Here is a 15,723-nt window from a genome sequence, read left to right as displayed (position 1 = left end):
GTCTTGACATACTCTTCCTATTTAGGGCGACAAAGCAAAATGAACAGATGATGGATGGAACACTGAATATTGCAAACATTCACCCCTGGTCACAGAGATCTGGGGTTAATCCATCATTGTTTTGCCCACCACCCCACCCGTTTGGACACAGCCATATGGAAACCATTCTTGACCGTGCTCCCAATGGGAATAGTCCAGCCCACACTGCCAGGCCAGGTCTTCCCTGGACTGGAAACAAGCATCCTGGTAGTTTGGGCTGGACTGTTCCCATGCTTTTCTCAGTTAACTTTCAACAGGTTTGACGTGCCAAAATGTAACCGTGGTTGAGGTATATAACACCTCCATTAACTACAGGATGTGTTAAATACCTACCAACACCTAATTCCAACCTATTCACAAACAGGGGTTTATCAGGGTTTGGAATATAATGTCCAACTCTTAACCAGGGGAACAGGACTACTTTGAGCTTAGGTGTTACTTATCGTACATGATAAATAACGATACCACATGGAACATTTTTTTTTGTGTGCAAAAAATAACGCCTATTATGAGTTTGTGGACAATAAAATGAGGATTCTGGTGTTTAACGCACCATAGTATTTCTTTCCCCTGTTACATTTTAGCAGTTTTGACCTGCAGGAATTTAACAAATGTTGAGTTATTTCAACGCATTTGATGATTATCAAATGTGTTAAATAAAACATAACAAGTAATTCCGACCTGTGGGCACACGGGTTACCCACAGGTCAGAAGTATCCTTGTAACCAGGCCCTTTGAAGGAAGACATTAGCTTGATGCCTCTCATGATTGGGATGTTTTAAGGGACAATAAAGTGCAATTTGGTGGTGCCTTTCTACTTCAGAAAATGAAGATCCTCCATTTTCCCTAACTCTGCCTTCACAACTGCGACAACCTACATCAGAACAAGTACACAATTCCTATCCTTATGTCAAATATTTTGGTTTTACCATGCTATCTCCCTAGCTAGTTAAAGAGATCTGGGTTGTTAGGCCACACATGGATTGGTCTGGTTGTTTCTTTATTTAACAAGTTTGTATGCATGGAACATCTTGCCCAAGCGTTTCATTTTAGACAGTGAGTGACCCTGCTGGCACACTTTAGTTTCCATAGCAAGGCAGAGGCACTTTATAACTTTTTTTTTCCTAAGGTTTTGCTGTCTTTGACTAATAACGATCTCCTGTGTATGGGTACAGCCTACAAACAACCAAAAGACTCACCAAGTCCTTCCACACAAATCAGTTACAAAATAGGACCCAAATTCTGCACCAACTACAGTGCTAAATAATCTTGGGGGCCCAAACGTTTTCTTAGGAGGGTACAGTGTTTCCTACTGCCAATGCCTTCCACTATCAGGAGACTACTAAAAATGCTGGACTCGTTCAATCTGTTGGGGCCGGCTGTTTTTGAAGGGTCTCCCCAAGATTTTTGCCTTTGGGTGCTGAACGCGTTTTTGTTTACACAACAAATACAGAAGATGAAAACATGAGGATCATTCAAAACAACACATAAAAAGAACTATTAAGACAAAATTAGGCATCTACCACTCATTTATTTCTTGATGTGATTGCATATACACTCAACAAAGAGAAGGAAAGCGTAACCACGGGGATACATGTAAAATTTGCATTTACGAAGTTTTCTGTAAACAGTACTCTATGGAATTGTTTAACTATTACCTTAACATAGTCCTGACGATGGTCTCACTTATTCACTGAGAGAGCGATACGTCCACATATTTCCATGACTTGCCACTGGAAAAGGATTTAATTGGATGTATTTCGTATCCAAATTATTTTTATTTTCATCACTAACAGGTTTTTGCTTTGGCAGGAGCGGCTCAGCGTTTACCTTACATTTGATGAACTGTGTCTTTTACTTTCTTAGAGTGATCTGAATGTTGTGTCTTAAAACACATAACCTTTTCATCATTTACTGAAATTGGAACAGGTCATGAAATTCCACTTGTCTATGTTTTAGTTCCTTTGTTATAATTCTTTGTAGTCAGTCAGTAAAACTGTTTATTTTACATGTATGTCTGTGGATACACTTTCCTTTTCTTTATTGAGTTTATGTGCAAACAGGAATTGAATGAGTGATAAATGCTTAATTTTGTCTTAATAGTTGCATGTATATGTTGTGCTGACTGACCCCCTTTCATCTTCTGTTGTTGCTGTTTATACAGACCAAAGCTCGCAAGGGGTTTTGTGGTAGCTCCTTATTTCCTAAACCCATTTTTGTTTGCATAAGGACTCTCTCCACTTTACCACTGCTAACCTGTGCTACAGTGCTAGTGCCCTCTCCTTCAAACATGGTAAAATTGGCTTGTACCTAATTGGCACATATACTTATAAGTCCCTAGTAAATGTTACAACATGTACCTAGGGCCTGTAATTAAATGCTACTAGTGGTACTCCAACTCTCATTGTACTGCCCACTACAATGGAGCCTTTTAAAACATGTCTCAGGCCTGCCAATGCAGCATGTAGTGCAATTCTAAACTGCCATTTTGACCTGGCAAAATAAACCTTTTGCCAAGCCTAAACATTCCATTTTAATACTTATACGTCAAGCCTATGGTAGACCCTAAAGGAGCATAGGGCAATATGCATTGTATTAAAAAATAAGGACATGTGGGTTTAAGTTTCACATGCCCTAACAGTGAAAGGCAGATAGAAATATGGTGTTTACACTCAAACTAATTGTAATTTAAACTCCTCTTTATTGTTAATGTCAGATTTTAAGACACAATTCTGAAACTTTTAGAAAGCTGTAATTTTCTTATTCTAACCAGTTGTGTCTTCTACCAGTATTCTGGGCCACATGAGTATGAATGGCTCGGCTATTGCGGTTTGTGTATTTCTCCCAGTCAGTGACACAAGAAGGATCAGGTGTGGGCAGGACGGGCCATCCTTCTAGGATGGCTGGGGGTGTAGCTGTGCCTTGCCACACTTACACTTCAAAGACCTTGCCTCCAGCACACACAAATGAACCTGCCACTAGTATTTTGTCACCCAAGACTTCTTGGAGCCTTGACAGGGGAAGGAAATAACTTTCTAGAACCAGAGGTTGGGGTAGCATAGAGAGTCCCCCCACTTCAAAGGCGAGTACCAGGTATAAATATTGGGCATCCTGTGCCAATCTCCACTACATTTCATAACCTGTAAAGATTACAGAAGAATAACTGCCTTGCCAACGAGAGGGCTGCCCTCCTGCTACCAGAGGACTGCTGTGCTGCTTGAGGACTGTCTTGCTCTCTGAGAAGGAAGACTGAACCTGCTCCCTTCATCCCAGGCTAACCTGAGTGACTTCAAGGGTCAGTTGGATGATCTCGTGTTTGCGCTCCAGGGACACAACAATCTCCAGAGATCTACCTCAACTACACAGCTGACCTGCTGTCTTTCCTGTCTGGACATACCTGGACCCTGCTGGCCTCTGCTGGAAAGTGTTCCAGATCCCCAAGAGGTGCCTCCCTATCTTCTGGATCCTTGGCTGGAATCCATTGAGCTCTTCCTGTAAGAAAGGTGAAACCCTGCAGTTTTGGTCCCTTTGTGACCACGAACGGTGAACCTAACTCCTCGCACTACAGTGACTGCAAGGGACAACCAGCAATGAGCCACTTCATGCTACAGCAATGGCAGCCCGTGGTGACTGCAATGGACAGCTCCAGCAATGACTGCCTGTGACATCAAACATGCTCTTTGTGCTAGAGTGATGACAGCCTGCGCTGCCTGGCCAGCACTTCGCATTGCAGCGACAAGCTTTCATGACAATCTCTCTGCACCTCACGACCTCCTACATCATGAAAGGATCTCTTCGTGCTGGAATTTGAGATGGTAACTTATTGAACTGGACTAACCTGATCCCTATATGCGGCTTGCATTCCATTGTAGCTCGTCTTAATTTGTGACTTTTCCTCAGTCTAGCAGGATCAGATTATGGTGAATGGCACTTTGTGTTTTAAGGCACTATATCAATCTAAAGCTTTACAACTGAATATCTCCATTTCTACTGATTGTGTTTTTGTCATTCTGGTATATATTTTTTTTATTATTATGTATTCTGTTTTCCTAGATTTGGTTGGGATTTTTCCTTTGTAGTGACGTGATTGCTGCCTGAGTGGGGTTTCCACCCCCCACAACCAATAAACTAATGTGTTACACCATGCATTAGACGGCAGTGAATATGTTGCACAGAAGGTACACAAGTGCAGCAGAAACACATATGCAAAGTCACGAGGTAAAACTTTGTTACTTGTTTAAGCAAATGTCATATGATCCACTCATTGTTTAAAATCTGTATCTGAACAGAAGTTAAGGATTTGTTATGATAAGTGGAGTTGAGACCCACTGTCCAAAGTAAATGGTTTGCCACGGGCTAGGGCCCACAAATGGGAGCCTGGCTGCAGACCTAACATGACTCAAAGTGACCCACTGTACCTCAAATTTGGGCATGACCTCCCGTACAGATCCCACCTGAAAACTGGCGGCAACAAAAATTTGGCAGATGCAGCGGGCACAGAATGGCTTTACTGCCACTTGTACATTTCCTGAAAAATTTTACTATATGTACTATTCACAACCATTATACATCTCACAATGATTAGTTGCTTAACAAACAAGTTTAGGGCAAGTGTGGCTCAGTGCATTCCATATTAAACTGACTTGTTTTGAACATGTTGGTTATATATCATATGACCGTATACTGAAATGAGAATTGGTCCAAAATGAAATGGCATAAACCATCCACCTGACATAAAATAAAGCACTTTTTAAGGGAGATGGAGTATATTTGTAAGGGTTCTGATACATTGCACATATAGGCATACTTCAAGAAATGTATCATAGCACCTCATGAAAAAATACATTTATTAACAATATATGCTGCTTGCTCCTATGCTACTGAGTTATGTAAATTTAAAAGGAGGTGGGCTTTCTATGGATGTGTGCATTATACGTCACCAAAGTAGTGGACCTGTTCTCATTATTACCCACATGGAGCCTTTCAAAAAATAAACCAGGACTAGCATCGGCATTTTGTGTCTTTAATTTTACATGTGGGAAATCCTTTGCTTAGGTGCCTTAGTCACTGCAGAAAGGCTTTAATCTTGAAGAACCCTAAGATCATCACATGAAAGGCTGTCATCTGTGTTTCTGTACATCTCACTCGCTGCACACTCTATGGTCTTGAGCAGTGCTTTATGTGTAAATAAAAACATGCCGTTGCCCAAAGCCCTCTTATTCATGCGGCTGCTGCAATTACACATGCAAACACGGAATACTGAGTCAGCGTAATCCTGAAGCCATCTCCCTCCTCTTCAATCCATTTACAGCCACTCCCTGCCCCTTCAGCTCACTCTTGCAGCTTTCTTCTTTCTCCCATTGTGAAGGTCATTCGTTTTTCTCTTCCTCTGTCTTTCCCATATGTGTCTTTTACACGCAGTAAATGCTTGAGGCAGAAAAATAAGTGCCAGCCCTCAAAAATAAGGGCTGGTGCCCCGCACAGGAAACAAAAAGCACAAATTAAGGGCTGGAATTGAGTACCAAGGTGGAAAAATAGTTGCTGCTCACTTCGACTCTTGCCTCTATTGGGTCTCGAAACTCTGTTCTGTGACATCTTTTAAGATCTGGCACCAACACGCCTCCTCAGCAGAAGATAGGCCTCAGAGCAGTTTTGTTCATGAACAATCAGTGACCTGCAACCCACAGAGGGTCAGTCATTGTGGTGTGTGCAGTCAGTAGCCCCGGCCGTTGCAACACAACTTGATGCTGCCGTCATCACCAGGTTATCAGTGGAGAAGATTCCATGTGTCATAGACTCGGACTGGTGTACTGCTGCAGTGTCTTAGCAGATCATACTCAGACGGGAGACTCACGATATTTTAAAAAGGCGTTATTTTAGGTGTCTTCCATGTAAAATTGCCTCTGCCTCAATAAACGTCAATATGGAAAATCAATTTCGCTTTAAAAATAGCCCACTTCACACATGTAAAATGTTGGCATGTATGCCTTAAGGAAAGGGAGGGCCACTGTGGCTGCTGCACTTGCTTCAGAAGGCAAGTGGTATCTGTACTAGGCTGAGCCATAGCGGTCTGAGGCAGGGCACATGCATTACTTTGGTAGGTAAGACAGGCTGCATTGTCTTGCCGCAGCTGAACCAGCCCATTGGAGCCCAGCCAAATATTATCAGCACAGTGGATCCTCAGCAGTAGCATGGTGTCCGTTATATGATGATGTGAAGGCCTGTTGACAAACTACCTGCTTTGTGATGGGGTCACACTCTCCATTCATCCAGACAGCCACGTATCCTGGTGTCCTAAGAATTAGGGTTACTGGTGGACGCCAGCAACCACCTAACAAAGTTAAGCACTACCTACACCTTGTTCCAAACATGCCAAAGGAACAGTCACTTTAGATGAGCCAGCAGGAATGTTTGCCTCCTTGCAAAGTCTTATTCTCGCTGCCTTTACCACCCCTTCAGTGCTGTGGCAGTTCACGCTTTGTGGTCATGCCATGTCCCTTGTGCCTCTAGGGAAAACATTAACATGAATAGTGATGAAGCAGAAAATGAAGGTTTTGATTTATTTACGCTTAAACATAGTGCTGCAATAATCATGTGTGACTTTAACCGAACTAATAAAGATTGTACGGGGCAAAATGTGCCCTTAGAGTAGTTTGTCAACATTTATAAGCGTGCTTTATATAACGTGATGTATTAGAATTGCACTAATCCGACATAATCATAAACGTGTGCTACGATTTGCTTGTTTGAAATGTTTTAGCTTAGCATAACTTTAGTGGAGGCTTTGGCCTAGTTGCCTGGTCTCACGGTTTAGATGCTCGTATTATTCCACTGTGCTAATAAACGTGTATTTTTGCTTGAAGCTGTACTTTTCCACTGAGATCGTTCACATGCTTATCTTAAGGTTTCGTGCCAGCCTGGCATATTTTCTCTTTACTCCAAGGTCGATCTGCAGGTGCGGACAATGGAGGCTCTGAAAGTGAGCTAATTGGTATAAAATGTTGCAACTTGCGTACCCATCTCCAAGGATAATGTATGCTTAAGTAAAAGCTTGAGAACTGTCGTTTTTGATTGGACAATTTGAAGCTAACCTATGAACCCTCCAATGGAAGACCCTACTGGATTTGAACTGTTGTCTATAAAAATCAGGTGCACGAGAAGAAAGTAGCCATTACCAGCCATTATTGCGGTTACCAGCTTTTTGCAGTCATTACCAGCTCGATACCCGCCATTTTGCAGACTTCGTAGCTATTATGGCCCACTTTGCTGCGACGCCATTTTGAAAGAGACTTTGATGCTTTCTCTAATTGAGAGAAAGAGACTTTAAATGATTCTGGCCCTAGAGACTTTAACTTTGATTTGTCCCTTTGCATGAAGTAATAGTTTTACCTTGCCGCCGTGAGGCAATTGCCCCGTCCACCCCTGCCCCTTTGCCCCGTCCCATGCCGATCGAAACGGTACCACTGCTGATCGAGAAACGGTACCTGTGAGACGAAGACTTCCTTGTATGCTGATCGTAATTGGTAAATATGAAAGGAAATTGTACAATTGCATTGTGTTTCTTTTAGGTAACCAACTGCTGATTTTGATAAGATCCCTAGTTAGGAGTTTTTCTAAATTAATGTTACTAAATTGTTTTTGCATGAAGTCCCACATGCCGATGCTAATTTGTGGTTAGATGAGGATTCTTTTGTTGCACGATGCAATTTGAGACCTTGTTATGCTGACTAAATGTATGCAATTAGTTCATTACAGATTATCGTATTAGTGATTTGCATTGCTATTATCGAATGCCTTGTGATTCAAATGCTGCATAGATTGCACTTGTTTCGCCGCTATGGACAGCTATTAATGTTCATTTACGTTTATCATTTGGTGTTGAGACACATTTACATTGTGCTAGCTTTGTTAATATAGGGAAATAAATTCACTAACTTTGCAATAAACTGGTGTGGTTATTCCTGACTGAAAGGTCAGGGCTCGCCGAAATGTATTCTGGATTAATTGTTAAGTGTTATGTTGATCAAGGTATTGCTTATGTTCGTTATTGATTAATGATTTAATGAAATTGATTGATTAAGAGTACGGAGAGTCCCACTTAGTCAAAAGATTCATCGGCCTAAAGAGCGTCCAAATACAGGTAAATTATTAGTACGGACCGCTCTATCAATAGCTAGATCGAAATCCAGTAGCTCACTGCTTTGACGTCACAACAGTGGTTAACAAAGGAGGTTAACCACTGTTGTGACATCTCATAGGCGAAGCACTCGCTTTTTCTTTGTTCTGCTGCCTCGCCTGGGTCTCCATAGACCCGGACATGGTGGGTGAAAGGCATTTGGCAGTCTTGTCTGCTCTCTCCCGCCGCTCTCAAATATTTGCAGACCTGAGGGAAGCGAGCGAAAGCAGGCAGAACTGTCCCTGTGCCAACTGCCTTCTCCCTGGCAACATTGGTCTCTTCGGACCCGCACTGACTGAGGAAATTAAGCCACTCTGACAAGTGGTCCCAGTGCCGGCTCTCTGCTCTCAATGTGAGAGCAGCGAACGTGGCTTTGAGCTCTGGGGATGGAGTGCACAGAGTGGTTTTGAGTAATATGCTAAACAACTTGAGCTTCGCTCTCATTGTCTATTTGATGTCATACAGGACCCCTCAGTGAAAAATATACCTGTTATGGGGATGGGGGTTTCGAAGTAGGGACAAGGGGGCGCTCGCATAATTTGCTGTATCGTGATTATGCAAAATTACAGTAAAAATATGCAAGATTAAGTAGAATTAAGCAAGGAGCGAAGTCCTGCCCTGGGAGCTAATTTCGTGATGCAAAATGCACCCTTGAGTCTAAAACGAACCCAAAGATACATTCTGCACTAAGAAAATGTCTCTAAATTAAACACAACATGAAGAGTTGCAGCTGCTCGTGCTCTGTTCCTTTGGTAGGCATGTTTGCCCAAGTTAGTCAAAAGTACAGAAGCATAATTGCATAATAGTTGCTAATTTTGTGCCACAAATGTAACACAACATTTATTTGATTACTCTAGCGTAATTAAAACTTCACCCAGGACTAATAATGACAAGGAACAAAGCACAAATTAACAACATAAGTAGAGCCGGTCTGGGGAACCAAAAGCAGCCCTGACAAAAATAATCAAACCATCCCTGCTCACTACCAATCTTCGTTCTGCCACTCTCTTACCGTCCATGTATTATCTATCTCTCTCTCCTTATCTCCTGAACTCTCTACCCCTCTTCCTCTCCTTCTCTCTCTGTCTTGAAGCCCCCTGTGCCTAGGTGAACTGGGCAAATTGGCATTGGCATTAACAGGGCGCTGAGCTTTCAAAACCAGCTTCCAAAATAAAACGTGGAACAAAAGGCAACTCCGGCTCTAAACATAAACACAATACATCAGTCCATTAAAAAAAAAAAACATTAAAATGCTTAATTTTTTTGCATGTTGTTGTTCACTGTAAAAGTGTACATTGTAAAACAATACATTTTACTCATGCCTAGTGTGTTTTTAGATGGAACTAGCTAGCAATTTTGCAAACCGAGCAAATAAAGAAGAATAAGAAAACGAGAGCATTTTGGGCAATGTATTTTTCATTATTTCAAATAAATCGTGGCTTACAAGCTCTGCTGCTCTGAGTACTGGAAGATTCATGATTTTGTTTCATGGTCGTTTTTATCACACTTGGTAGCGAAGTTAAGTGAAGAACTCCCTGTTATGAAACATCATGCACGTGGCTATAGCTCATAAAGGAGGCTGTCGCTATATGAATATAGTGCCTTCCTGCACTGTGCTCGCTCTCACAAACAAGCCTCGCTGCTATTGGTATGCTCAATAAGTGTTTTTCAAACCAAAGCATTAGACTATGACAAATAGCACCGTTTCCTGCGAGGCCATTGGATTTCTCATTACCAGCTGGAAACTTAAGGCCACCACAGGACCTTTTGTTGGTACGTGCTTCTCCAACAAGCATTTCCAAAATACATTGCTCATTAGAGAATCACAAATAGTAGCAGGAAAGTCTCACCCCTTGTTTTCTACAAGGGGATGATTTATTACTTTAACCAACTAAAAGTAATTGGATTTATCATTTCATTATTACCTAGAACTGAAAAGTAGAACGTTTAGCCACAGGAGGATCTCTGCTACTGGTGCTTTTCACCACTGAACTTGATGGTTGTCCATCAGCACGCAACGCAACAGCGAGAGCAGAATGGCACTGCTGAGGCAGTCAGCAGACCTGGGAGAAAAGACAAAGGGCCTGATTTAGATCTTTGCGGTTGGAATACTCCATCGCAAACGTGACAGACATCCCGTCTGCCATATTATGATCTCTATAGGATATAATGCGATCGTAATACTGCGAAAGGTATATCCGTCACATTTGTGGCAGAGTATTCCCCTCCACCAAGATCTAAATAAGGCCCCAACTGTTCAGTGCTCTCACTTCCACACTGTGATGTGCAGCATACTCAGTGGCGCAATGCATGAGGGGGAGCATGCTACCAAACAAAAGTACAGAAACACTGTGTTTCTGCGCAGTAGAGACACAGTAATTGGCCATGTTCTCTAATCCTTCCCACCTCATACTGCCTCCCTGTCTGGGCTGTATGCGGGCCCACAGGGACTAAAGTCCACGCCTCCTAGCCACCTGTGACATTAGTGTTGTGTTGTTAATTGCAAGAAATGGCATGCGAGCACTGCCAGGATTGGCCAGGAAGACAAAGGGAGCATTTCATCAGCGATCAGGGGCTGTCTTTGTTCTCATCTGGTTCCCTGACAGAGGGCAGAATGAGCAGGGCTGAAGTTTGCATGTTAGGCTCACCATATCAAAACAACTGTTTGGTCGAATTGCGCACCTCAATTCAGTGCTTCTTCTGACTTGTCCCTGCCCATCAACAAGGTAGTCCACATATTCGCCCACACATGATGCCATGTGGATCACTGCAGACCTCCCCCAGCAAGCATGAAATGGAATATGGTACTGAGGAAACAATTATATTGAAGAAAGAACACTAAAGGAACAATAATGTCTATAGGATATGGTGGCTTGTTGGAGGCCAACACCCTAACACCCCCTTTGGATGAATCATCACTGTAAATTGACTCCCTTTCTTTCTGTCTCTGCTTATAGATTGGATCCTTGAAGATTGGGTAGGTAATTCACTGCTATTATGTTTCACAGGTGCTATCAGTTACTCTTTACTAATATTGCATATTTTAGAATACACATGAGTGTATTCATATTTTTTTAACAGGGTTTTATTTTATTTTTGCTCCAAGTTGCTGATCTCATGATTTGCCATGGGTTTACTTTGATACAAGGGTATGACTTCTGGCCTGCACAAATCGTGTAGTGTCATCCTTCCGAGTCCATGGAAAGGTTTTGCCACCCTGTAGATTTTGGCACAAATGTACGACGGGCACTGATTGTTTAGCACAGAAATACCTATGAGATATTTACAATTGGCCAAGAGTCTAACTCAAATCCTATTACCGTGATCTTGAATTTCCACACTAGTTGAAGTAATATATGGTGTTTCTTATTCTTTTTTAGGTTTTGTACCATCTTCACAAAAAAGTAAAGAACATGTCAAAGAAATCAGAACGATCCAAGAAGAAGGTAAGAAAAAAAATGCTTCAAACTTACTGGGCACTGTATATATAAATATATATATATAATTATATGTATATATAATTGTCCAGTGGAAAGCGTTCAGCCGAAACGCATTGACGTTTTGTATGGGGAAGCACTTTTGCAAAATAAATAAATGAAATGGACTCATCAGGTGCTGCTTCATTATCTGTTCAACAAATATGATGGCGTTGTAAATGTATGCTGTGGTGCGGTTGTCGGCGGTGGAAGGAATCTCACCGGAACTACTATATATATATATATATATATATATATATATATATATATATATATATATATATATATATACACACACACACACACACACATATATATATACACACACACACACACATATACATATTTATGTGCACTCAGATATATACACATATGTACTCATATATATATATATATATATATATATATACACACATATATACACACACACAAATATATAAATATGGAAGGTGAGAGTACATATAGTGAGTATATATGCAGATGCGTATAGTGTAATATTCTATTTATTGCAATTGCTGAGTGTGGAGACAGAGCATAACTCATGAGAGGTGAAAGGCAAAACTTCAGGTGAGCTATGATGCCTCCACCCTCCCTCAACAATGATAAGGAATATCATTTTATACTCTGCACATCTAAATATGTGATTTATGCCTTGGTATTTTGTGTAAAGAAATATATTTAACCAAAACCAGGATGCACGGGATTAACTTAACTTGTGTAGTATGGTAAAAACACATTGAAGAGACATCATGAATATTAGGAGAGTTGTTTCCCAGAATAAAGTAATTGTTACATGCAATCTCTGAGACTGTAAAACATGTTTTCTCCATTTTTTTTCAGGCCAATGTTACTCTATTGTGGTAATAAACTTAAATTTGATATTTGCACTGAAGTAATAAATCTGTGAATCTACGGTTATTAGTACTTATCATGTATTAGCACTATCTATCTATCTATCTATCTATCTATCTATCTATCTATCTATCTATCTGTCTATCTATCATGAAGGAATTCAATTATTATCAAAGTAATGTTTGTGGAAATATAGTGCCTCATGCAGCACAAGACGACTTCAGGGAGCTTCGTGAAGTAGCTTTCAAAGAAAATTAGCAATCGTAGTGTGTAAATTGTAAATACTTTCTTGAAAAGCTCCTGCTGAAGTAGCTTTCAGAATCATGGAGGTGGTTGCCGGTCACCGGGGAATATTTCAGAACAATACGCTGTGTTTTGGAAGACACTGACTTCTATGTTGTGCTTGTTGGAGTGGAGTTATATCATAAGATTACTACTAGCTGTTCGAGAGCTCTGAATATTTAAGGACGTCTGCGTGAAACTCCCATTTTCACAAACCGAGCACGTGTGAAGAGTCAGCAGAGAAACCTGAATTCGATATTACTGTCAAATACCTAAATCACCGCAGCTGAAGCAGATTGCTGCTCGAAATGGGTGTGGTCTTATTTTTATCATATGTAGATACAAACCTCTGTATGTCACAATGCTTGGTCATCACAACATTTTCAGCTAAATTACCCTTTTTAGACATGTATAGTTTGGCACGTGGAGTAATGCAACTGGAAAGGTGTGCAACATCTTTTATGTGAACAGTAGTAGTTGAAATGTAGATGTTGAAATATATGTAGATCTGCTAAAATGCTTCCTATTTACTGGTTGATTTCATCAGTAGATATCTGCATAGATAAGCATGAATAATTATGAAACCTACACAGCAAAACTCCAGGATGAGAGCAGTAAAGATGGCTGCATCCATCCACGGATGGTGAATGGGGACAAATTAAGAAGCGAGTCTGTTTTTTCGTCACAATAGATTAGGGTTGGGAGTAAAAATTACTTTCTCATAGAGAAGCGTGGGAGGGATACTGGGAGGGGTACTGTCTTTATTGAAAAAAGATAGAAAGACCCACAACCTCAGCTAGAGCTGTATATGGATATCAGCCAAAATACAACAATGCATAAGCTCTCACTTGCGTCTGATGTACAAGTGAGCATTGTACGGGAAGAGGGGCTGGAATATATAAATAGTATATTTTCGAGGAACCTCTGTACACTCCCACACTGCCTGTAATAAGGGCTGGCAAACCTGGAGTGCAAGTAGCACCATTATTGGTGAGGTTATGCCACATCCTGCAGGACCAGGATCTGTCCTCCAGTACATTCATTGCCTATCTCAAGTAGCATGACAACCTCCTCATGACACATAAAAGATGTCTCTATTCAAAATGTCTAATGGTCGCATAACAGCCAGGAAAATCAAGATGGCCAGCAATCATATGATGGCAAACCAATCCAAAATGAATGCTGATCAACATAACAGTCAATCAAACCAAAATGGCTGTCCAAAATTAACACTCCCACACGTTAATACAGCTAAGTGTCAACTTGTGAATTCACTTAACTCAATACATAACAACCGACCTGGGACTCTGTTCTGAGAGTCTGCAACAGTTGTTCCTGATATTACTGGCTCAGAACACTGCCTATCCTTGTAGATTCGGTGTTTGTGTTTTGTTCTGGACTGTGTGAACTACCTATCATTTAAGGATCTTGGGAAAGGTTACAGGAGGTGGGTTCTTTCCTGACACCAGGATCTGTATCATTATTCTTCCCTGTAATCTTCTTAAGGTCCTGATACCCCACCTCACCTACCTATTTCATTATCTGAGAGCTGTGGTGATTGGCACCATTTTTCATCTTTACCCTATTCCTCCCTCTGATTCTGAAGTAGTCTAGTGTCAGGTGGTCAACTGGACCTTATCATCTGTTACTGCAAGACAATTAGTTGGACAAATTGCAAATCACAACAATATATCTGAGTCTCCTAAATTTCAATATCTGTTCCTTGGGAATGAAGCCTCTGGGGACGGCACAATAGCTTATCTTCTCAAACCGCTCTAGTACAGATGGGTTTGCTACCCAAACCATCCATTATCAAAGTTGTTGCAGTTGCTAAGTTCCGTGCACAATTCGGTAACACATTCTTGGATTTAGAATAAAATAGCAAACGATGATCAAGAAGATTTAAGTGAAAATAGAAAAAAACTGCAAAAATAGTTGAAGATGCTGGTACTAAGAATGGTCGAGACAACAACTTGGTCATAGATACCCTAAATGTACAGAACACCAGGATTAGTGGTGGTCAAGACAACAATGTATAAAACCCATTGAGAAATAATTTTCAAACCTGTATAACTAAGCCTGTATTAATGAGAAAGTTCCTCTGTGTACCCATCAGAGCTAAACAGATGTTGACTGTTCGCATTCCTGAAAAAAAGAAACATTTGCAACACCTATTTGGACTTATACTGTAGAACTGGTGTCACTGTGAACCAATTACCCAAATAAAAATAAATAATTTAGAAAAAACAAAAAGAAGCCAATCAGGGAGAATTTTAACTCTAATTGGTCCAGGAACTGGGGTGGTAGTGTACACTAAATCACTGTATTGCACTGCACAAACATAGGTCCTGATCCCGTTGTTGCCATCAGTTTAAGAAATTGGGTTGCTGGTTGCCTGGGATGCGAGCTCTGTTCAAGCAGCAACCACAATCCTTGTCAGGGTAAGACACAAGCAAACACCAAATTAACTCATGCTCAACCCTCTGGCATGGAGCAGTCAGGTTTAACTTAAAGGTAATGAGTAAAGTAGCTGTGCACCACTTCAAACAGTAAAACAGAGAAAACACCACACAAAAGATTCTACACTAGGTTAGAAACATAGAGCAAAATGTAAATATTAAAACACGACCAAAATAACCAAAGTGTAATCAGTAGAGCCAGATTTTAGTGAAAATAGTGCCAACTGACAAAATCTGGTCATATTGGACCGGGTCAAGGTCACACTTTCAGACCGACCACAAGGGAGTGCATGTCGGAAACAATAACTAGGTTAGGCTCACTGAAGTTTCCCTTCGCAAGTTTGTGCTGCGGCCCGTTCATGTTGAAGAGAGCCACGAGGCTTCATGGAGGCTGGCGGAAAAACGTGAAGAGCTAACCACGTCGCAGGCGCTTGTTGAT

At 41.1% G+C, this 15,723-nt stretch overlaps 1 protein-coding gene across 1 annotated transcript in view; it reads left to right on the top strand.

Moving 5' to 3' along the window:
- Positions 1-15,723, top strand: part of LOC138268116 (galanin receptor type 1-like) — a 707,271-nt gene that overhangs the window by 22,716 nt on the left and 668,832 nt on the right. Inside the window, exon 2 of the mRNA XM_069217507.1 lies at positions 11,596-11,661. Coding sequence (XP_069073608.1) covers positions 11,596-11,661 — 66 coding nt within the window. The remainder of the gene's footprint in view (positions 1-11,595; positions 11,662-15,723) is intronic.

Source organism: Pleurodeles waltl, chromosome 12 (assembly GCF_031143425.1).
Source record: "Pleurodeles waltl isolate 20211129_DDA chromosome 12, aPleWal1.hap1.20221129, whole genome shotgun sequence".
NCBI lineage: Eukaryota > Metazoa > Chordata > Amphibia > Caudata > Salamandridae > Pleurodeles > Pleurodeles waltl.
This window is presented reverse-complemented; position numbering and strand designations above follow the sequence as displayed.